The following is a 24,623-nucleotide window of genomic DNA, read 5'->3' on the forward strand; positions in this document are numbered from 1 at the left end:
TCAGGCAATCCACTTACCTCAGCCTCCCAAAGGCGCGGGATTACAGGCTGAGCCACCGAGCCCAGCTCTTTTTCTTTTTTTGAGTCAGCGTCTCACTCTGTCACTCAAGCTGGAGTGCAGTGACATGCTCATGGCTACCACAGCCTTGACCTGTGGGGCTCAGGCAATCCTCCCACCTCAGCCTTCCAAGTAGCTAGAACTACAAGGGCAAGCCACCTCGCCTGGCTAATTTTTTAAAAAAATTTATTTATCGTAGAGACAGGTCTTGCCATGTTGCTCAGGCTGGTCTCAAACCCCTGAACTCAGGCAGTCCTCTCACCTCTGCCTCCCAAAGTGCTGAGATGACAGGTATGAGCTACCACGCCCAGCTGAGAAAGGTATTTTTCAACCTTAAAAAAAAATGAAAATAAATATTATAAATAAACATTCACCCATCTTTCCTTCTAATTTTCTATTTTTTCCTCTTTTCTTTTTTTTTTTTTTTGGAGTCTCACTCTGTCACCCAGGCTGGAGTGCATTGGCATGCTCTTAGCCACCACAGCCTCCACCTGCTGGGCTCAGGTGATCCTCCTGTCTCAGCCTTCCAAGTAACTGGAGCACAGGCATGACCATCATGCTTGGCTAATTTTTTTAATTTATTGTAGAGATGTGATTTTGCCATGTTGCCTAGGCTGATCTCAAACCCATGGGCTCAGGCAGTCCTCTCGCCTCTGCCTCCCAAAGTGCTGGAATTACAGATGTGAGCCACTGCACGTAGCTCCCTGTTATTTCTAAATAGTTTTAGCATTTAACTTTTTGGTGTGTATGGAACTTATTTTGGTGTGAAGTTGGTAGCTAAATTCTTAATTAATCTTTATGTACTAATTTGTATATACTTGGGTTTCTTTGAGTTTTTCATTCTGATGTATTCATTTAATAAGTCTTGTAACAGTGTACATTGTTTGAATTGTGTGGATTATATATGAATTATATGGTAATACAACTGATACATACTTCTTTCACAAGTTTTTTTCCCCATTTTTTTACTGGTTTCACATGAATTTTAGAATCATTTTGTCATGTCCTTATAGCACTTTGAGACCAAATTATTAGATTTGCATTAAATTTATAAATTAGTTTGAGGAGATTGCCATCTGAATAAGTTAGCATACCTCTGACTGCAAATGGCAGATAATTTCAACTAAATTAGGTTAAATAGGAAGGACACTTACTATCTCAAGTAACTGGGTTTGGCTATAGGGGGCAGGCTGTTGAATTACTTGATGTGCATTTCATTGAAATCCTGAAGGATCAGGTTCTTTCCATCTTTCCTTACTCATTCTCAGTGTTAACTTTTTCTCCATGCTTTTTGTGGTTGAAAAGTGACTGGTTGTTCCCAGGAATCTCTTCCAGAAATGGCAATGTCCAGAGAAAGAGGAGACTTCTTTAACCCTTTGCACTTGGAGACATCTCGCAGATAACCTGTCACCAGCCTGACCATACTTTTTAAAGAAAGAGCAAAAAACAAGTCATTTCATATTAAATAGTATAGTGTTGGAGCCATTTATTTTATTGTAATGATATCTGGCTTATTAATGGAATTTCAGACATTGAATAACATGACCAAAAAATAACATTTTATATCTTATATTTTTGTAATGTGTGATAACTGTGAAACAGTCACCAACATGCATTGCAAATTCACTGATACATGTCGTGCAATAGTAATTTGTTTGATGTCTGCCCCCTGGAGTTTTTCTTCCTTCCTGCTGTCTTGTTTTCTTCCTCCCACATTAGTAATATGTAATTTATTTTCCATTCTGTACACTACTGTGAAAGCACTTCACACATTCTCTTTCTATGTAATGCAAGCTGGTTTTTTTTTTGAAAACAGGATTTATTGAAAAGACAGACAAGGCTCCCACAGTGGGAGGGGACCCGAGAGGGTTGCCTGCAAGATGACTTTCTTTTTAAATGTATATCTCAGTATATATTCCATTTCTTTATTTGCTTTGTTGTGCAATATGAATGGAAGATTTCAAGGAAACATACATTTTTGAAAAATTTGCACTGGCATAGGTTTGTCCTGTGCAATCACCAGCAATCTTTTATGTCCCCTGAGAGGGGACATCCCAGTGGTTTACTAAATTTATGATATCTAAGTGCAGAGGATTAAAGTTTCTCCTAGGATCAAGATAATCTTTTCTGGAAGTCCCCGAGTAGATTTATTCTTACTTCTTACTGACTGGAAATGGGAAATAGTCCTTGGCAAGAAAAATGGGATTATCATGATGGGCTAAAATGGATCATTATCTATTCCCACCTGAGGATGGGAGTTCCTTCTATGAGTCATGTGAGAAAAGAACAGATACTGGGACAAACAGCTGTTCTGCTTGCAAAGGAAGACCTTTGTAATATTGAATCTTCCCACTGAAGAACATGGCATAGCTCCTGCTTATAGTTTTCTTCATTCAGATATGACAAATATTTGATTAAATTTAGTGCAAACTGGCAACTTCACTGAACTCTTTGCTTTTCAGTATAGATAGTCACACTATTTCTGATTTATAATTATATTTTCAGAAAATCATAATACAGGCTGAGCATCCCAAATCTGAAATCCAGAATGTTCCAGAATCCAAAACTTTTTAAGCACTGACATCATGCTCAAAATGAATGCTAGTTGAAGCATCTTGGATTTTGAGATGCTAACAGTATGTAATGTGAATATTTTCAAATCTGAAAAAATATGAAATCTGAAACACTTTTGGTCTCACGGATTTCAGATAATGGATACTTAACCTGTAATTTTTTTTTTCCAGATAGTTGTGCCTCTGTCTTCTTCCTCCCTTTACTAAATTGAGTTCATCAGCTGTACCTTCAGAACAACAATAATAGTAGTGATAGGCAGCTTAGTCTTCTATCTAATTTGGAACCAACTATATGAATAGATTTTTTAAAATTACTATTATGGGGGGGTGCCAAAATAATGTATACATATTTTAAGTATGACATTTGCAACTGTGTTTACATTTTTTGGGTACCGTGTGTGTGTATGTGTGTATGTACCCCCTGTATATATGTATGCATGTATGTATGTATATACATATATATGTGTAGACATATAGAGCGAGTGCATGCATGCAAGCATACCAGGCTTGCTTTAGATTAATTGCTGATACTGTATACTGCTGTATATTCATTGCTGATATTTGTAACTTTTGCATGCATTTTCTTTTTAATTAAACTTTTAATTTTAAAGATGTGGGGTACAATTCAGGGTTAAGTATACAAATGTTCATTATGCAGGTACCCTTGTTGATGACGTATGCCCCTAGTCCCTGGCAGAATCCCACAACTGCCAAACCTGCCCCCCCACGGCAATTTCCCACTACTGATAATCCTTTTCTTATAATATGATAATTGTTCAAAGCTCACTTATGAGTGAGAACATGTGACACTCAGTTCTTTGCTTCTGTGATAGATCACTCAGTTTTACATGTATTTTCTTATGTGAGATCCATAGTTTATTTCTTGTACTATTTGTACTGTTATATAATTTGTCATCACAGGAGTGTATTAATGTGATAAAATGAATTGAGATGCTTTCTACAGTTGCATTGGAATGATCTGTTCCTTGAAAATTGTAGAATTTATGATACCATATGAGCCAGATCTCTTTTAGAGTAAATTATCTGGCAGTATTTTTTTTTTTTTTTTTTTTTGAGTTAGAGTCTCATTGTGTCACCCAGGCTGGAGTGCAGTGGCACACTCATGGCCACCACAGCCTCAACCTTAGCTTCCTGAGTAGCTGGGACTATAGGCATGCACCACCACACCCAGATAATTTTTAGATTTATTGTAGAGACGAGGTCTCGCCAAATTGCCAAAGCTGCTCTCGAACCTGTGGGCTCAGGCAGTGCTCTTGCCTTTGCCTCCCAAAATGTTGGGATTATAGGCGTGAGCCACTGCGCCTGGCTTCTGGCAGTTTTTTTTCCTTCTTTCTTGATGATTCATATACTTCTTCCATTTTCTTGATTTAATTTTAATACCTAGGACAATGCCAAGCACATGGCAAGCATTAATAAGTATCTGTTGAACAAATAAATGTATGGGTGAACAAATTTGAGAACGATTAATTTCCTAAATGAAACTTTAAGAAATAATTCTTTAAAGCATAATATATACTATTCTCTTATGCATCTGAGGTCATATTCCTTTCTTGTTCCTAATTTTATGAATTTCTTTAAATTAGTAAAAATATGTTTCCCATTGATTTCTCCCTCCGTTCTTTGAAAGTTTTCATTCATTTTCATATTTTAAATACTCAAAACATTTCTGGAAAGTTGAAGTATCTTTGGTGACATAATATTTGATTTTGTGAGTGCGTTGTGTCTGGAGCTTGAGTTCAAATTCTGGTCCTGCCACTTATTAGCAGTGTTACTATGGACAAGTTACTTTTCTGTTCTCAGTTTCCTCATCAATAAAATGAAAAAGAACCAACTTCAGAGACTTATGAGAATTAAGTCCTCTAGGACTATGACTAGTACTCATTAAGTACTATATAAGACTTTGCAGAATGCAGTATATTTATTAACCTAATTTCGTACATAGTTTGACTTCCATATTATGTTTACCACTCTCCATTTATAAAGGATCTTCCTGGCTATTGTATTCATAGTTTCTCCTTGGTTTTTGTTAATTTTGTTGATCTATTTAGAGCCAACTTTTGACTTTGTCTATGGTTTATTTTATATTTCACTTGTTTCCATTCCAATCTTTATTATCTCTTCCACTTGCTTTGGGTTTTATTCTTTTTTCTTGTTTCTTAGGGGTAAAATTAAGTTACTGATTTAAGATATTCTTTTCTAATATAATTGGCATTTACAATTGTAAGCTTTAGTTGCATCCCATTAATTTTGGTATGTTGTGTTTTCATTTTGATTTTCATATATCTCATCCATTTTTTTGTGATTTCTTCTTTGACTCTTTGGATATTTAGGAGTGTGTTAATTTCCACATATTTGTGAATTTCCCAAATTTCCTTGTGTCTCTAGTTTCTAATTTTATTCCATTGTGTTCAGAGAACATACTGTGCATAATTTCAGTCCTTTTACTTTATTGAGACTTGTTTTATGGCCTCACATATGGTTTATTCTGAAGAATGTTGCATGTGCATTTGAGAAGAATGTATATATTCTGTTGTCGAATGGAGTGTTCTTTGTATGTTAGGTCTAGTTGGTTTATAGTGTTGTTCAAGTGTTTCTTTATCGTTGCTGATTTTGTCCAGTTGTTCTAGATAAAATTGTATGTGATGTTTGTTCTTTAGAGAAAGGCTCTTGCTCTGTCACCCAGTTTGAAGTATAGTAGTGCAGTCATAGCTCATTGCAGCCTTGAACTCCTAGCCTCAGGGTATCCTCGTGCCTTCTGCATAGTTTCGAATACAGGCACATGCTACCATGCTCGGCTAATTTTTTTTTTTTTTTTTTTTTGTAGAGGCAAGATCTTGAACTGGTCTCATGTGATCCTCCTGCCTCACCTCCCAAAGCACTGGGATTACAGCCACCACCTCTGGTCAGATCTTTTTTCTGAGTCAGGGTCTCAGTCTGTTGCTCAGGCTGGAGTGCAGAGGCACAAAACTCACCCCAGACTTGACCTCCTGGGCTCAGGTGATCCTTCCACCTCAGCCTCCTGAGTATCTGGGACTACAAGCATGTGCCACCATGCCCAGTTTTTTTTTTTTTTTTTTTTTTTTCAAAGATGAGGTCTCACTATGTTGCCCAGGATGGTCTTGAACTCCTGGGCTCAAGCAATCCTGTTGCCTTGTCTTCCCAAAATGTTGGGATTATAGGCGAGAGCTACCATGGCCAGCCTCTTTTTTTTTTTTTTTTTTTTTTAATACCTGTTTCTCTGTTCTGTTTAAACAGTTCCAGATTTATATCTTTGTTGTGAATTCTTTAATGAGAAAAATTATTTTTTTCCCTCTAAGGTATTTGTTACAAATTCTAGTTTTACATTATCTACTATGTTATTTGAAGGCTGAGGTGGGTGGGATTTTTCTTAAACTTGAGTATTATCTCATGATAGAGAATCTTAAAACCTTTTTAGAATTAGTACTGCAGCCAGGTGTGGTGGCTCACACCTATAATCCTAGCACTTTGGGAGTCCAAGGCAGGAGGATTGCTTGAGTCTAGGAGTTCAAGACCACTCTGGGTAACATAGTGAGACCCCATTTCTACAACTTAAATAAAATAAAATTACTATTGAAAGTGATAATTGGTCTAATTTTTGCATTTAAAAAAATGCTTTCCATTTTTGTTACTTTGTTTTCTGTGTCTCCTGTAGGAATTTTCCCCTTGCCAACTTCCATTTGAATTTTGGAGAGAAGGCATGTATGAGATTTTCAGTTTGAAAGCAGTAATCTAAAAGTTTCTTCAAGATGTATTTGACTCATTAGAGGAAATAAAATTGTTTTCAGTTTCTTCTGTAATATGAGTACATTCTAACGTTCTCCTACCTTTCCCTTTCCCCACTTGATTTTTCTCAGTGGTCTGGAATTCTAGACTTAGTGAATTTATTGCATAGGAAAATTCTGAAGCCAACTTAATTTGCTTTTTTTTTTTTTTATAGTCTCTTTTCTTCTGCCTGGATGCTTTGTTGTAGTCAGAAGTTATGTCAGCATAAAGATTAGGGAGTTGTCTCTATGAAAATTGCCTGGTCTGTGGTGAGCTTTCATTTTTAAGATCTGGTTGTTTTGAGCTTCTGTAATCTGTCTTTAATTACTGCCTTCTGCGCTGGACTTTTATTCTGGAATGTCATTTACCTGTATGTTGGCCTCTCTCTTTTCTGCCCTTCACATTATCCTCTCTTCCATCTGTTTTTTTTCCACCTACATTTTGGGAATTTCTTCAGCTTGTATTCCACAGTACTGATTTATTATTCAGAAAAGTCAGTTCTATGCTTTTCTTCTCTGATGCATTTTTAAAAATAAAAGTGTGAAGAATTTAACAAATACCTTCCTATAAATCTTCCCCTCAAACCTGGCCAAATTTCAATATGAAACTTCTGTGTATTCCTCCCTGCCTAGATCTAACTACTATCCTGAATTTGGTCTTATTTGCTTCCTTACTACACTTGTGAATGTCAGTATAGAATACGGCTAATATGTTTTTAAACTTTATAATGAATGGTGTCATATTGTACAATTGTTTCTAAAGTTAGCTTTTTTCACATTATTTTTTTGAGATTTATTCATGTTGACATTTAAAGCAGTTTTCTTAGCACAGAGATCCTGTTTGCTTGCCAAACTGCATGTCTCTGGGTTGTATCTATCTAGAAGGAATGACTTCCTTTAATTAATCCACTGGGGTGAGGGGTGAGGTTGAGCCATTTTTCCATTCTCACAAGCAGTGATACAGGCTAGGGAGGTGGCCCTGTCTGGTTCATTCACTATAGCTGCAGTATAGTATTCCATTGTATGAATATACCACAGCTCAGTTGATGTACACATAGGGTTGTTTTGCATGTTCTGCTATAAAAATAATACTTCATTGAACATTCTTGGGCCTGTGTCTCTGTGCACACTTGCAAGACACTCACTATGGTGTATACCCAAGAGCGGAATTGCTGGGGTGCATATACCGAATTGCTTATCAAAGTGGTTTTACCGGTTTACATTTTCACATGGTATATAAATGTTCTTGCTGTGTAGATCCTTGTTATTGTCAGATATTATACTGGCGGAAAGTTTGAAAAGGAATTTCACTGTAGCTTCCATATGTGTTTCTGATTACTAGTGAAATAGAACATTTTTTCTTGCATTTATTGGCTGTTCAGATTATCTGCTCTGAAAATTGTTTTTTATATCCTTTGCTTATTTTTTAATTTTTGCTTAATTATGTAAAAGCTTTTTATGTACTTGAGCATTTTATATTTTGTGAGTTGCATATCTCTTTGTGGCTTGTCTTTTTACCTTAGGGCTTTTTATATAGATTACAGTTTGGGTGTTAATAGAATCTTTTCCTTTATAATTTGCGCTTTTTGTGTCTTGATTTGAAATGTCATCTCTATATTGAGTTTTCCTAGATCTGTGAGGTGCTAATATTTTCTAGTTGTGTAATTGCAAATAATTTTTTTCATTGTTATTTTTTCCATATTTAGTTCAGTACCTTTATGTTTTCAATTCTTTTTATTTGTTCATTCATTCAACCATTCAGTCAGGAAATACTAAGTGCCTGTTATATGCCAGATATACTACCGGGCACTGAGATCCAGCTATAAATAAGTCACTGCAACCAGGAGCTACATTTCTAGTGGAGGAAAAACTAAACGCTATCCAGAAAGTTGATATGTCCAAAGGTGATAATGTGCTATGTTGATGTTTACAAAGGGATATGTATATAGGAATATGTACAAAGGAATATGTTGGGGGACTATGCTACTTATAGAGGGGTCATATGGTTAGAAACCTGTAGAATGGGAAAGAATAAACCATGTGCCTATCTATGAGGGAAGGAAAATAACAGGCAAAGGGCAGTTACAAGTGCAAGGCTCTGAAGTGGAGCATGCTTAACTTACTTATAAGTAATTATTTTAAACCTACTTAGTGTAGGGCTATTCTGTTTCCTAAAATTCTTTTTTTTAACGTTTTTATTTTTGAGTTGGAGTCTTAGTTTGTTGTCCAGGCTGTACCTGTTGGGCTCAGGCAATCCTTCCACCTCAGCCTTCCAAGTAGCTGGAACCACAGGCATACAGCACCATGTCCAGCTAGGTCTCACCATGTTGCCCAGGCTGGTCTCGAACCCATGGGCTCAGGCAGCCCTCTCGCCTCTGCCTCCCAAAGTGCTGGGATAACAGGTGTGAGCCACTGCACCTGGTCAGTTTTCTAAAATTGAGGGTGAGGCCTCCTTTTAATTGTCCACTGATTCTCATTTGTGATGAATTTTCACATTTACTACTTTTGGATTATAAATTCATCTTAGCAGGGTTCTAGCTGTACAGTGAGATTCTGGAATGGTTTTGTTTCTCCAGGCTCTCAGGTCCTGGCCTCAAGGGATTATAAATTTAGACGTCAAATTAGCATGTGGTATAGACCTATTGTTGCATATTTTCATGGTAGTCATTTTTCCTATCTAGATCCCAGACTTGGCCATTTTAAGCCTAATTGTTGTCTCGCTGTATATGTGGTGGAGGGGAGGAAGTGGTACAACTTTTTTTTCTCATCCATTCTTTTCCTAGGGTTGTAGCCTTATGATAATCATTCTAGCAGGGGTTTCAGATCTAGTTCATTTTGCAGAAGTCAAAAGCCTTAATTCCTAGATTACAGAGACACCCAGGCTACCCTACAAAACCAGCAGAAACTGGGCTTTTGTTGTGCCAACTCACATGCTTTCCACTTTGGGTTTTAGCTTATTCCTAATTTTTGGTCCTTGGAATTTCCTGCTCTGCGGAGCTCAGTTATGCATGTAAAAGGATGTTTATTATGTTTCATCTAACATTTCTAGGTGTTTGAAGCAGAAGGGTTTCAGATTATCAGTTACATAACCTTAGGTTAGATTCTGTTTTTTTCCCTCCACTAAAATCATTATTGTCTTGGGATGTCCTGATCAGCTGACTAACAAGAGATTCTGTTCAGCGGGAATTTCAGGATGTTCCTGGAATTTGGGCACAATGGAATTTGGGCAACAAATATCTTTAAGTTCAAAGACCTTTGTAGACTTAACTATATTGTTATTTGTGATTATGGGGTAGGAAGAGAGTTAAGAGGCTTGTGCTTAAGTTTTCCTAAATTACTTTTACTAATGGATCCTATTTTTAGAAATGCATATACTTGTTCTAGGACTTTATCCTTTTAGTCTGTATTTATGTAAACCTAATTTGATATGCTATGTTAAGTATGCTGAGCCATTCACATATTCCTGGAATAAATGCTGCTTGATCATTTCCTTAGTACATTTGGGTATTCCATTTGCTAATATTTTGAGTAAAAATTTTTATAATGATTCCTGTTTGCTTCACAGACTGATTTTTTATGATTCCTGTTTGCTTCACAGCATATCTTTTTCTGTGATTACAAAAAATTTGTAAAAGAGAATTATTTAAATTTGAAGAAGGAAATATACCTTTGGGGCTCTGTATAAACTGTCCCAACATATTTCTCGGTTACTATTAAGCTGATTTTTTTCATATCTAATTTTTAGCAATTTTTATATTAATATTTTAGAGACCCATATTTAAATAAATTATCAGAAAAGGAACTCTTCTGGGGAGGACTTAACTAAATCTTTGAAATTTTCTCTTGGCAGTATGGAGGTATGTACTTAGGGAGTTATGTTTTCTAAAAGTTCTGTTAGAGTGTATTTTAATTTCTACCTTGGTCCTATTTTTAGAAAAGTTTATTTATACTTCCTAATGAAAAACTATAGCTAAAATTGTACCTTGTTAGTTGTCGTTTCTAAACAGCTTTAACTGCTTTTGCTTCCACACTATTTATCTTACTGATAACAGGGGTAATCATTTTCCACTAGAATTGCTTGTTACTTTATTCTTGTACTTTTCTATCGAACATGTTTTCTAACTGTAAAATGCAAAAAGAACATTTAAAAAATAGAAACATTTAAAGAGAATACAAATTCCAGAAATAATATTTTAGCAATCATTTTTGGAACATACAGTCTTCAGAACTGGAACAATCATACATTATGTTCTGGGACATAATGTATGTTCCAGTCTTCAGAACTGGAACAGTCATACATTATGTTCTGGGACATTCTTGGTGTATAGTTAACTTTTTCCTTGTCTTAAAATGTTCTCAGAGAACATGACTTTTAGTAATGTATGGTATTCTATATCTTCTTAGATATGTTATAGATTACTTATCTTCTTGGACTTGTTTGTACTGGAAGGGGCAGTTTTGTCTCATTCTTTTCTTCATTATACATTTATCTCACAGTACTGTTAATATTAAACTGCTACTTGAGTTTTTGCTCAGTGTTTTAAAAAGAGCACTCATAGATATTATTCTAATATTCCCTTTTAATTGAGAAATAATAGTATTTTTACATGTGGTAATTGGTGCCATCTTATGTTTCGCTTTTTTATGACTTATATTTATCCATAAAATATATACTTTTGGTATTTATAAAAATAATTTTCCTGTTCTATTTCTTTAAAATATATATTTGTAAGACAGTCTATTTAAACTACTTCCACCAGGCACCTGGGTCGCTCAAGCCTGTAATCCCAGCACTTTGGGAGGCAGAAGCAAGAGGATTGCCTGAACCCAGGGGTTCGAGACCAGCCTGGGCAATTTGGTGAGACCGTGTCTCTAGAGTAAAATAAAAAGATTAGCCAGGCGTGGTGGTATGTGACTGTAGTTCCAGGTATTGGAAGTCTGAGGTGGAAGGATCGCCTGAGTCCAGCAGGTCGAGACTGCGGTGGGTGTGAGCATGCCACTGCACTCCAGCTTGGGCCACAAAGTGAGACTCCAACTCAAAGTAAATAAACAACAAAAAAAAAACTCCTAATTTGAATTTTAAAAGATGGTCATTGACCTTTTCTATATAACTAAGCAAATGCTTCAGAATTCTACTTAAAGTTTCATTTTTTTTACTTGTATCCTTTGATGTTATTCCAACAACTATTCTTTATCCACCACAGCTACATTATTGTATTTACACTGTCTCTTCAGTGGTTTGTCATATTGTTATTTAACAACATGGTCTTTAAATTCTGTACTGCCATCTGTCACATTTCTCAAAGTTTGAGATGAATGATAGCTTTGCTGGTAAATAAACCCAGCTAAACACATTCAGTTGGGTGCCTAGTTTTGTTACATGAGATTATCTAAAGTAACCTCTTTTTCTAGTCCTTTATGTGAAGTCGTCTTTTACTTATGCAGGTTGATATTGGTCACTGCTCTCTAGACTTGTGTTCTCCAACTCTTTTTATTATGTGGAATTAGGTGTTTTAAGCTTGTTCTTTTCCAGGCACAGTGTAGTCAATTCTGGATGTGTTGAGAGGTGCTATATCATTGCAGCCTTTATTATTATTCTTTGAAAAATGGATAAACTTCTTTAAATTTAAATTCTTTAAGTCTGACATATGACTTTGCATTTCAGGATTCTGAGCGTTTTCTGGTTTCCTACTGCATTGCTTTCTTATACCTTTAAGATTTTTCATTGGCCCTAGACTTTTTGTTGTTGTTAACCGATTCTTCTTTAGGTTTATCTCCATCTGTTTCTGCTATTGTTAGTTTCAAACTAAAAATAATATTCCACATTTTAATTGATGTGTAGACCTCTTAATCTACATTAAATGTGGGGGAGTTCCATGATTCCAGCTAGTTTTCAATATGTCATTTAATTCTGTTAGTTCACTTAAATTGTCTCCAATGTAAAGTTAAGAGTACATCTTAGTGATTCATGGGTCCTGGTAACAACAATTCTGGTAGGTTGTCTAATTCTCTGCCTCGATTTCTACAGCATACTCATTACATCCCAGCAATGCTCTTCTCTCTTTCTTAGTGGAAGAGAAAGCAAATACCCACCTCCTCCTGGGCATGTGCTTAGATGCCTGTGCTCGCTACCTTCTGTTCTCCAAGCAGCCATCACAGGCACAAAGGATGTATGAAAAAGCTCTGCAGATTTCTGAAGAAATACAAGGAGAAAGACACCCACAGGTAAGGGAGGAAAACATGGAAGATAAAACAAAGGCTTCAAAACTGAAATTGGGAACAGAATCAGCAGATGGTCCTAGAGCGAGGAACAGGGCCTAGGTCCTCTTCATGCCCCAGTTTATTCATTTTCTTAACCACCATCTCCCTTTCCCCAAACTACGTTTCAAAAAGGATTTGGAACTGCTTATCAATTACTGGGTCTGCTCGGAACTTCTTATGTGAGTCTTGGTTTGCACAGCAGAACCACCTTTCTGTAAGGCAGGTCTGGCTGGGCTCCCTTGGGCTTTCATAGTGGGTGTTTGTAGACCCCTCCATTACTATCTTATGAAGAACAGGTTAATACATGAATAGCCTTACCTCCCTTGCCTCAGTTAAAGTGGCAGTCAGGCTCCAGTGGTAAATCATAGGAGACTGGCCTCTCAAACTTTCTGAACCTTAAATGGGATTATATTATAGCTTTTTGCTATTGTTTTTCATTTGCTGCTTCTAATTTGATAATCAGTTGGATTAATAAATTTATCTGGTTCCCTAATTTCCAGATTTGTATTATTTTCCAGAGGGTTGAACTAACATTGTCTACTTACTGTACAGTGTGAATAACAAATGTTCACAATTTGTTAAAGGTTGGTATTCCTTGCATTTTGTGGAATACTAGGAAGGATGAAATCTTAAATATAAACTCAGCTTGAGAAACTTGAAATTAACATTCTATGTAGGTGTGTTTTTTAAAGAAAAGGCTGTTTTTTCTCTTATATGTAGACCATTGTGCTGATGAGTGACCTGGCTACTACCCTGGATGCACAGGGTCGCTTTGATGAGGCCTATATTTATATGCAAAGGGCATCAGATCTGGCAAGACAGATAAATCATCCTGAGCTACACATGGTGCTCAGTAATCTAGCTGCAATTTTGATACACAGAGGTAGGTAGCAATGGAAGCTTGACTGAGTTGTTGTAGGAGGGATGTCATTGGATCAACACATTTGTTAAGTAGTGTGTAGGGAGGGCAAGGGGCAATGAAGAAATGCCGAAATTAAAAGGCTGGTTGAATAAGGGCAGAAAAAGGATGTATGTTAGGTTGAAGTACTATAGTGCTCAATTCACAAAACTTATGTCATCCTGCACTAGCCTGTTAAACCACAGCAAGCTGGAGAAAACTTAGTAATGACAGTACTTTATGGTTACAGTGATGTGATTTCTAAGTGTTTTTAGTTACAATGTATTCTCAGTGTGCTGGTGAAGCTGAGCTGACAGACATTTCTGAGTGTCAGCACACTATGCCTACACTTTAAAAAAAAAACCTGGGATAACCGGGATATTGCATGCATTACTGCTAGTGAAATCCTTGGCTGAGGGTCCCAGGATATACTGGAAAGGACACAGGTAGGACTCTCATAGCACTCGATGGGTTGGAGTTCTCTACCTGGGCCAAGTTCTAGTCTTTCTGTGTCAGCTTGTCAAATGATGTGATAAAGCAGCACCAGCCTGTTGCTTCATAAGCACATAGTAAATTAGCCTTGTGCCCTCACTGGTGCTGATCTTCAAAACTGCTTTGAGAGTATACATTTTCTTCTTATTGTCCCTTCTCTCTCTGGGTTATTTTAGAACGATATACACAAGCAAAGGAGATCTACCAGGAAGCACTGAAGCAAGCAGAGCTGAAAAGAGATGAAATTTCTGTACAGCACATCAGGGAAGAGTTGGATGAGCTGTCAAGAAAAAAGTAGACTTTTGACTTAATTTTATCAAGCTCTAAATTAATTTTTTGTTGTAAGGAGAGTAATTTCCAGTAGCTATCATTTCTGTCTCTGTGGCATTCAAATCAATGGCTTAAATCCATTGTTCTTGATATTCAGGTTTCCTAAACTTAGCCTCAGCAAAGGGCGAGTTGTATACACTGCCATTTCTGTTTTTTAAAGGAAAAACAATTTTCACCCTGGACCCATATGACCTATAAAGATTGCTGTCCAAGTGATAATTTCTATTATAATATGTAACTAGGTGCTGTCCCTCCTGGTCTACGTATAAATATAGATTAAGATGGGATGGTTTTCATCTGGGATGTGGTATATTAATTCAGCTTGGTTTTGGTTCGCTTGATTTGCTGCCCTCTTCTCTTACTTCATCAATATCTGGCAGACAGACCAGAACTATCTTTCTCATGGCATAGGGGGATTGTGGTGAGTTTTCTTTTAATCTATTTCATAAAGCACAATGTGGGGTTTGATGCATAAAGGAGGAAAAAGTAGCACCTTAGTTTGCCACCAGTATCCAGCATGGAATTTTAAAGTGGAAATTAGGCACTTGAAAGTACAGCACTCATTTGATTACAAATAAAAGTGAACCATATCTATCTGGCTATATAAAACTATTAAAAGGGGGGGGCGGGAAGGAATGCTGTAACTTTCTGCTTATCAGTGTCATCTGAGCACTTGACTTCCTTTGCAACCCTCGGTCACACAACTGAGTCATCTCAAGTACTCTTTAAAGATGCACCTGCCCAGGTGGCATTCCAGATGTTCTGACTCAGAATAGGGCCCTACAAGTGTAGTATTTTAAAACTCTTAGTAATTCTGATGTGTACTGCTGGTATAGTGGAACCATTGACCTGAGTTCTAGTCCTGGCTTTTTTTAATTTTGGGATCCATATCTTTATTTGTAAGTAAGGAAAAAATTAGATTCTTTCTCAGTCATGGGAGAAGGTGTTTGTCAGATGACTCAATGAGTAGACTGCTGTGTTGAAAGAGCTTTATCACACTGCCTCAAAGTATGTAAGATACAAAGATGGATCTTCTTGCCTCAGCAGTCTTACAAATAGCCATTTGCTGAGGGGAAAAGATAGTTTTTCTAAGTACCATGAAGGAATACTGATAACTGTTGGTATGCCTGTGGGGGTGGGACTGATAAATGATATTTTTGGTTTGTATGTACATATTGGAAGAATCTTTTCATAATAAACCAGAGACTATACAACAATATTATATGTATTCCAGTAATCTTTGAGTTCTCATAGAAAAATAACTTACTGGAGAGTAAATAAAATAACTACTAGAATCCTGAGGACCAAATCCTCAGGGATTAGACTGAAACTAGCATTTTGCATACCGATGAATATTTCTATTTTCTAAGCTCATTGTTTGCCACCTAGACAATTCCATTAATCAAGACTAGCTCAGAGACCCAAGCTCTAATATAAATCAGATTTAGTACCAGTCTTAATAATTAAGAAAAAATTGTCAACCACTCACCTGCATTGAGAATATTTTTACCTTTTCACAATTGCAGAGGTTACTGAAAGTTAGGTGTTTCACTCCAGGTTTTATTTATTTATTAATTTGTAATAATCTACAGAGTCAGCTCATGGTCCTATTAGAAAAACCTAGGAAGTTTTCAGAAGGCAAGTCTCTTACTGTGTATATTCTCATTAAAGTTCATCTGCAATGTTATAAAAGTAGTGAAGCAAAAGGAGGACTGATCCAATCTCCTTTACTGATTGGTTTGAATTCAAGAGTGACCTGGTTATAATAGAATAGTTAAAAATTTTAAACTGTACTGTTATTGGAGCTTTCAGAACACAAGTTTAAAAAAAAAAAAAAATAGAATCACTCAGCATTAGATTAAAGCATTATGAAATTTCCAATCATAAACAGGCATTGAGAAATTGGCTGTCAGAGTAATACTTCTATGAACAGTATTAGGAAGACGTTAACTTAATCCTTGATGCTAAAAAAAATCATGCAAAAGGATGAAGCATCAGAACATTGAAATTTCAGCCTGCAAAGAATATTATTACTTGCAGCTAACTTCATCAAGTCATCAGTGACTCTCAGTGTTGTGAGTACTGTTTAAATCATGTTAAGGTGAATCAAGACCAAGTGAGAGTTCTGTCCTTTCATTGTTTTGAACTAAGAACTTATATTGGATTTTATCTCTCTGAAATTTCTTTTGCAGATGATGATAGATGAAATAATACGCACATGCACTTTGATGAGGATGGATTGAGTGGTTCACAGCAGCTCACCTTGGGGTCCTCAAGTGGAACTGCAAGAGTGTAACAAGTTAGGCTCTGATCTGACATGTTTTCAGATACTACAGTTGACCTTTGAACAACGTGGGGGTTAGGAGTTCGGAATCACCCCAGTTAAAACTCACATATAACTTTTGACTCCCCCAAAACATAACCAGTAGCCTATTGTTGGCTAGAAGCCTTATATATAACATAAACAGTCAATTAACACATTTTGTACATTATATGTATTATATACTATATTCTTACAGTAGTTAGCTAGAGAAGAGAAAATGTTAAGAAAATCATAAGGAAGAGAAAATATATTTGCTATTCATTAAGTAGAAGTAGATCTTCATAAAGGTCTTCATCTTTCTTCACGTTGAATAGGTGGAAGAGAAGGGATTAGTCTTGCTGTCTCAGGGTGGCAAAAGTGGAAGAAAATCCATATATAAGTGGACCCATGCAATTCAAACCCATATTGTTCAAGGGTCAACTGTATTCTGACTCAGAATAGCTTAAGACCCTCAGGTTCATAGAAAAATACCATCCTGATCTCTTTAGGGGTCAGTTGGCAATATTACCAGTACCTTAAAAAAAACTTCAGCAGAAAACTATAAAGTAGAATAGTCATTGCTTTTCATTCATGTTAAAAATTTTATGTGCTTACATATACTTATTATAAAGAAACCAACTTTGAAAGTAGTAGGAATTCTGACCACTAAGCCTGATCTAAAGTTTATTTTGAGGACCTCAAGTACAGAGTGGCACAGTGACAGGAGTGAAGGCTTTGACTTCAGACAAAAATGGTTTATCTTTGTCACTTAGTGAATTATATGGACAAAATACTAAACCTGTGTCTTCATCCATAAAGTAGACATTAGATATTAATCCTACAGGTGATATGAGGGTCTCGATCAGTAGTTAATCATAGAGCTGCTTTCTTAAAAGCCTTGAGTATTTGTTTAAAAGTTTTGGTATACTTGAAAGTCTTTGTAAAGTGCTAATTTTTTATCATCCTGAGTGACCTCTATTTCTCTGATTTCCAGTTATCAGTGGCATTCTCCCAAAACTATTAATATCTGTATTCTATGGAAAGATGCTTTAAATGCTATGATTAAATTGTGAGCAGTTCTTAATGAAGGATAAAACTGACCCTCAAAAAACAAAAACAAAAACTGACTGTCTGGTACCATAATTAGTTTAGAATTCAGTCGTAAATTATTTGCACCTTGAGAATCTATAAAATGAAAATATCCCAAGGAAGCCAAGTTGAGAGTAAGTACAGGCCTGAAGAGATGGGGAAAGGACTGTGTTTGCCATGAGTTGTTCAGGATGCAGCATGAACAAGCAAGTCTAAAAGACTGAGATGCTACATAGATCATTAACTCTTAACAAATCATATATAGCAAACTAAGGGAAAGTATATGTTTTCCTTTGAAATCTGAGACACCAAGAGCCTTAAATCACAAATAATCTACTGTAGCTATGGACAGGGTAGTCAAATTTATTTCAAAACAAAAGCTTTGTTGGGCTGCATCAAATGCAGGAGAAAAGGAATACTTAGGGGCATGGTTAAATCACCAGTGTGCATAACAGTGAGGTATGCCTCAAATAAGTCTTTAAAACTTTATAAACTGAACTATAACATACCCATGCAGTAATATTTTTCAGTGCTACTAAAGAAAAAAAATTAAAGCCTGCACTGGAAATTTACAGTATGGCAGAATTCTGTTATTCCTACCTTTTGACCCTAATGTACAGATTTTATGACAAGGTCTGTGTTAAAAATCTAAACATTTTCACAAGATTTTAAACATCACTGGGAAGCTGAATTTGGAGGAAACAAAATCAGATAAAAGTACAATGCCCGTGACAGCCAACATTATGTAACTGGGCTGTATGAGGTTGTTTAGAAGGCTAGGGTTAAAAAGATTGACAAAAAGATTTTTAAAAATTACCCCCCAAGTTGATGAGCTGATTTGAACGTAAGTACACCAGATACTACAGCAAGGGGATACACTGCAAAAAAGGTAGTCTATTTACAGAAGAGTGATTTAAAGACATTATGGTTTTCTTTACAAACATGTAGGAACAGGAATTGTCCACTTTTTAAAAACTCTACATTTCAACCTTCCACTATTATTACAATCCACTGAATCGCCTGTATCAAAGGCAGTTTTTGTTTTCTCCCATTTGACTTTCCAAATGAATTTCCATCATTTCTTCATCATCCATGGCCCTGGCTCTCCTGAAAAGTCTCAGGGCATAAGTCACAGGAGGGCAGGTTTTTGACCTGCAATTAAAAATAAAACTGCCAAAAACTAGAGATCCCACCCCTGCACCCAGTTCCCCTTCTCTCTGTGCAGTTCAGTCATCACTGTCCGACAGTGTCTCATACTGTGCTGAGAGCAGTGGGGCAGGCTCCCGCTCCCAGATCCTGTTCTGTTGGTGAGGAGCTGCTTGGTTCACAGCAGAGGGGGCACATGCAATCGGTGTTGGTGGCGTACTGCTGAGCATCCTCATAGTCAGAGGGTTATAAGGAAACTGAGTTGAGCCTGGCAAAAGAAAAATTATGTCATGAGCATACTTGCTGTTTCATCCAATCCAACTTTTTAAAGAATGGCACAGAACAGGATTATTCTACTAAAATGGTGACTATGAAAGCAAAATCCACAACAAATATCCCAATTTTGTTAAAAAAATAAGTCTGTCCCTTTTTAAAACTACCATGATCACAGTATTTACATTTTTTTTTTTTTTAGTTGGAGTCTCACTCTTGTCACCCAGGCTGTAGTGCAGTAGCATGCTCACAGCCACCGCTGCTTCAACCTGCTGGGCTTAGGTGATTTTTCTGCCTCACCCTTCCAAGTAGCTGGAACTACAGACACATGCCACCACACCCAGCTAGTTTTTGCGATTTATTGTAGAGCCAAGGTCTCACCAAGTTGCCCAGGCTGGTCTCAAAGGCCTGGCTCCCAAAGTGCTGGGATTACAGGCTGAGTCACCATGCCCAGCTACTTTTTTTTTTTTTTTTTTTTTTGTTGGAGTCTCACTCTGTCGCCCAGACTGGAGTGCAGTGGCCGCTCCCGGCCACCACAACCTCGACCTGCTGGGCTCCGGCGATCCTTCCGCCTCAGCCTTCCGAGTAGCCGGAATTACAGGCGTGCGCTACCACACCCAGCTGCTTTTTTGATTTATTGTAGAGATGAGGTCTCGCTGCCCAGGCGGGTCTCGAATCCGCGGGCTCAGGCAATCCACTCACCTCAGCCTCCCAAAGGCGCGGGATTACAGGCTGAGCCACCGAGCCCGGCCCAGCTACTTTTTTACATTAAAAAAAAAAAGTTTACAAGAAGGCACAAAGTGGAAAACATTAATAAATATCCTAGAGCATTGTTTTTCATTGGTTTATATAGATGTGGTGACAGATAGTAGTCTTTTAAAGTATTCTTCCCAGTTCTGACTTTGATTTGTTAGTTTTCCCTAAGAACTTCCTCTAGGAATATCTGTATGAAAGGTAAAAGGACAGTTCACCAAAAAAACTGAAATCAGTTATTTGCTTTGCAAATAGTTTAAGTGTTGGCTATCAGCATAAAACAAGAGAACGGATGATATTCTTTCATAGCTCTAACATTGTTTATAGTAATCAGGCCTTGCATTCCAAATATTTTTGAGGTTATATATGCATTCAATTTCTATTCTGGAAAGTAAAACCTATTAATGACACAGAACTGGAAACTTAGTTTTCCAAATTGTAAAATCTGAAGAAGTAATAATCAGGGCATTGCTATAAATTGCTTCGTCCCGTTTTCTAGCATTTTCTCATAGTCTAAGCCAGACTCATTACCTGTTGAAGAGGGTCTGTCTTCCCAGGCCCATCCTGGTGTCTGCCTATGGTAATCCCCTTCTGAATGTACAGAGGACACTGAAGAGGGCCGTTCAGTTCCTAAGTAGCCTTGCCCAGGGATAGGAGATTTAGATTTCCTACTGTTTGACTTGCTGATCAACTTTGGTTTGCAAACTCCTCCTAAAGGTGAAATTCAAGTTAAAATTTTTAATTAGTAATACCTAATATTTAAGTTCTCAATTTAAAATCTACCAAAACACTGATGATATAATTCTAAGTAAAACAAGCAGAATGGTAGCATAAAGACTCCAGATCTTGGTACACAATGAAATAAAAAAAATACTACAGGCATACCACGGAGATATTGCAGGCTGGTTTCTGACCACTACAACGAAGTGAATATCACAATAAAGTGAGTCAGAATTTTTTTGGTTTCCCAGTGCATATAAAAGTTAGGGTTAACTATATACTGTACTCTATTAAATGTGTAACAGCATTATGTCTAATAAGAATAATATATACATACTTAAATTTAAAAAATATTTTGTTGCCAAAAAAGTATCAAATGCTAATGATCTGCTAAGCCTTCATGAGTCATATCATTTTGCTGATGGAGGGGTCTTGCCTTGATGTTGATGGCTACTTACTGATCAGTGTGGTGGCTGCTGAAGGTTGCAGAGACTGGCAATTTTTAAGACAAAAATGAAGTTTGCTGCATGGATTGCCTCGTCAGTTCATGAAAAACTTCTGTAGCATGTAATGCTGTTTAAGAGCATTTTATCCACAGTAGAACTTCTTTGAAATTGGAGTTGATTCTCTCAAACTCTGCCATTGCTTTATAAATGAAGTTTAGGTAATATTCTAAATCTTTTGTTGTCATTTCAACAATGTTCACAGCACTTTACCAGGAGCAGATTCTGTCTCAAGATACCACTTTCTCTGCTTGTCCCTAACAAGCAAATCCTCACGTTTCAAGTTTGATCATGAGATTGCAGCAATTTAGTCACATCTTCAGGCTTCACTTCTAATTCTAGTTCTCTTGCTATTCCTACCACATCTACAGTGACTTCCTCCACTACTGTCTTGATATCTCAAAGTTATCTATGAGGGCTGGAATCAACATCTTTCAAACTCCTGTTAATATCAGTATTTTGACTTCCTCTCATGAATGTTCTTTAAAGCATGTAAAATGGCAAATATTTTCCAGAAGGTTTTCTATTTACTCTGTCCAGATTCAGTAGAGAAATTGCTATCTATGGCAGCTGTAGCCTTACAAAATATTTTTTTCTGTTTGTTTTTTGAGTTGGAGTCACTCTGTCACCCAGGTTGGAGTGCAGTGGCAAGCTCACGGCCACCTCAGCATTGACCTGCTGGGCTCCAGGGATCCTTCCGCCTTAGCCTTCCAAGTAGCCAGAACTACAGACACAGGTTACCACGCCCAGCTAATTTTTGATTTATTGTAGAGACGAGATCTCGCCAAGTTGCCCGGACTGGTCTTGAACCTGCGGGCTCAGACAATCCACTTGCCTGAGCTTCCCAAAGTGCTGGCATTATAGGCTGAGCCACCGAGCCTGGCCAAAATGTTTCTTAAATAATAAGACTTGAAAATAGAAATTATTCCTTGATCCATGGGATGCTGCAGAATTCATGTTGCAGGCATGAAAACAACATTCATCTCCTTGCACATCTTCGTCACATCTCTTGGGTGACTAGGTACACTGTCAATGTGCAATATTTTGATAGTAATTTTTTTTTTAAATGAGCAGTAGGTCTTCACAGTGAGTTAAGATAGTAAGTTGTGCTATAAACAGATGTGTGTCATCCAGGCTTTGCTGTTCCACTAACAGAGCACAAGAAAAGTAGATTTATGATAATTCTTAGGGGCCCTAGAATTTTCAAAATGGTAAATGAACACTGCTTTCAACTATAAGTCGCCTGCTGCATTAGCCCTTAACAAGAGAGTTAGCCTGTCCTTAGAAGCTTTGCAGCCAGGCAATATTGTCTCTGTAACCATGAAAGTTCTTCCAACAGAAGGCTGTTTTGTCCACATGGAAAATCTACTGTTTAGTGTAGCCACTTTCATCAGTGATCTTACCGAAATCCTCTGGATCACTTGCTGCAGCTTCTATATCAGCACTTGCTGTTTTACCTTGTACTTTTTTTTTTCCTTTTGAGTTGGAGTCTCTCACTCTGTCGCCCAGGCTGGACTACAGTGGCACACTCATGGCCACCCCAGCCTCGACCTGCTTGGCTCAGGTGATCCTTCCACCTTAGCCTTTCAAGTAGCTGAAACTACAGGCACGTGCCACTACGCCTGGCTAATTTTTTAATTTACTGTAGGGATGAGGTCTCACCACGTTGCCCAGGCTGGTCTCGAACCTGTGGGCTCAGGCAATTCTCTCACCTCTGCCTCCCAAAATGCTGAGATCATAGGCATGAGCCACCATGCCTGGCCTTACCTTGTACTTTTATGTTATGGAAATGGCTTATTTTCTTAAACATCATGAACTAACCGCTGCTAGCTTCCAACTTTTCTTCTGTAGCTTCCTTACTTCTCTCAACCTTGGATTAGGATTCGGTTTTGGCTTAAGGGAATGTTATGGCTGGTTTGATCTTCCACCCAGACCACTAAAACTTCATCACCAAAAAGGCTGTCTCACTTTCTTTACATATGTGTTCACTGTAATAGCACTTTTAATTTCGTTCAAAAAGTTTTCTTATGCATTCACAATTTGGCTAATTATTTGGCACAAGACATCTAGTTTCAGCCTATCTTGGCTTTGAAATGCCTTCTTCACTAGGCTTAATCATTTCTAGCTTTTGATTTCAAGTGAAAGACCTGAGACTCTTCCTTTCACTTGAACACACAGAGGCAACTGTAGGGTTGTTAACTGGCCTAATTTCAATATTGTTGTATCTTAGGAAATAGGAAGGCCTGAGAAGATTGAGAGAGACGGGGAACAGCAAGTTGGTGGAGCAGTCAGAACACACATAACATTTATGGGTTAAGTTTGCCACCTTATATGGATGTGGTTTGTGTTGCCCCCAAACAATGACAATAGTAATATCGAAGATCACTGCTCACAGATCACCGTAATAGAGACAATAATAATGAAAAGGTAGAAATGTTGTGAGAATTACCAAACTATGACAGAGGCATGAAATAAGCACATTATTGGAAAAATGGTGCTGACAGACTTGCTCAATTCAGGGTTCCCGTAAGCCTTCAATTTGTTAAAACAAAAACAAAAAAACAGTATCGGCAAAGTGCAATGAGGTGTGCTTGTATTTAAAAGAAAGCCAGAATTTCTCTTGTAGCAACCAAAACAAAAGAAGGGTACGACCTCAATGCTATAAACATGTGGTAACCAAGGAACTACACATTCTAAAACTTAAAACTTCTTTACTGGCCTTGGAGTATAAAAACGTGCCAAAGAAATAAGGTAGGGTTATAAAAATCTTAAGTCCTCGCTAATTGCCAAATCCTCTTTCCAACCGGAGTTAACGTAACACACAAAGAAATAATATGTAAGGGAAAACTTGTAGAACAGAAGCCCTGTCATGCCACTACAGGATCTCAGCAGAGGCTCAGCAAGTTTTGGTGGTCATTTCTATTCTTCCAAACTCTGGATGATGAACTCAGCAGAAATTCACAGAAGTCGAATACCTGTAACTGAGTGCTAGAATATAACATTAAAAAGATCTCAGGCTGGGTGAGGTGGCTCACGCCTATAATCTCAGCACTTTGGGAGACAGAGGCAATAGGATTGCCAGAGCTCAGAGGTTTGAGACCAGCCTGAGCAACATAGCAAGACCTCATCTCTACAATAAATCAAAAAATTAGCCAGGCATGGTGGCACAAACTTGTAGTTCCAGCTACTCGGAAGGCTGAGGCAGAAGGATCACCTGAGCCCAGCAGGTCGAGGCTGCGGTGGCCATGAGCGTGCCACTGCACTCTGGCCTGGATGAGAGTGAGACTTCAACTCAAAAAAAAAAAAAAAAAAAAGCCGATTAGCGGCTCAGCCTGTAATCCCGCGCCTTTGGGAGGCTGAGGTGAGTGGATTGCCTGAGCCCGCAGTTTCGAGACCCGCCTGGGCAGTGAGACCTCATCTCTA

The 24,623-nt window shown here is 37.5% G+C and overlaps 2 protein-coding genes across 9 annotated transcripts in view; one reads left to right on the forward strand and one right to left on the reverse strand.

Annotated features, from left to right (window-relative positions):
- Nucleotides 1-15,633, forward strand: part of TTC19 (tetratricopeptide repeat domain 19) — a 28,142-nt gene extending 12,509 nt beyond the window's left edge. The window contains exons 7-9 of the mRNA XM_008062611.2: nucleotides 12,504-12,658; nucleotides 13,415-13,577; nucleotides 14,261-15,633. Of these exons, the coding sequence (XP_008060802.1) occupies nucleotides 12,504-12,658; nucleotides 13,415-13,577; nucleotides 14,261-14,382 (440 nt within the window). The 3' untranslated portion in view covers nucleotides 14,383-15,633. The remainder of the gene's footprint in view (nucleotides 1-12,503; nucleotides 12,659-13,414; nucleotides 13,578-14,260) is intronic.
- Nucleotides 15,634-16,904: 1,271 nt separating this feature from the next.
- Nucleotides 16,905-24,623, reverse strand: part of NCOR1 (nuclear receptor corepressor 1) — a 147,778-nt gene continuing 140,059 nt past the window's right edge. For 7 of the 8 annotated variants that reach the window (XM_021714775.1, XM_021714774.1, XM_021714772.1 and 4 more), the window contains 2 exons: nucleotides 20,509-20,688; nucleotides 16,905-19,219 (listed from right to left, as the gene is read on the reverse strand). In XM_021714775.1, coding sequence (XP_021570450.1) covers nucleotides 19,032-19,219; nucleotides 20,509-20,688 — 368 coding nt within the window. In that variant the 3' untranslated portion in view covers nucleotides 16,905-19,031. The remainder of the gene's footprint in view (nucleotides 19,220-20,508; nucleotides 20,689-24,623) is intronic. The other variant, XM_021714769.1, reaches the window with a different exon arrangement.

This window comes from Carlito syrichta, unplaced genomic scaffold, assembly GCF_000164805.1.
Source record: "Carlito syrichta isolate Samal-C Ts95f unplaced genomic scaffold, Tarsius_syrichta-2.0.1 Scaffold305756, whole genome shotgun sequence".
NCBI lineage: Eukaryota > Metazoa > Chordata > Mammalia > Primates > Tarsiidae > Carlito > Carlito syrichta.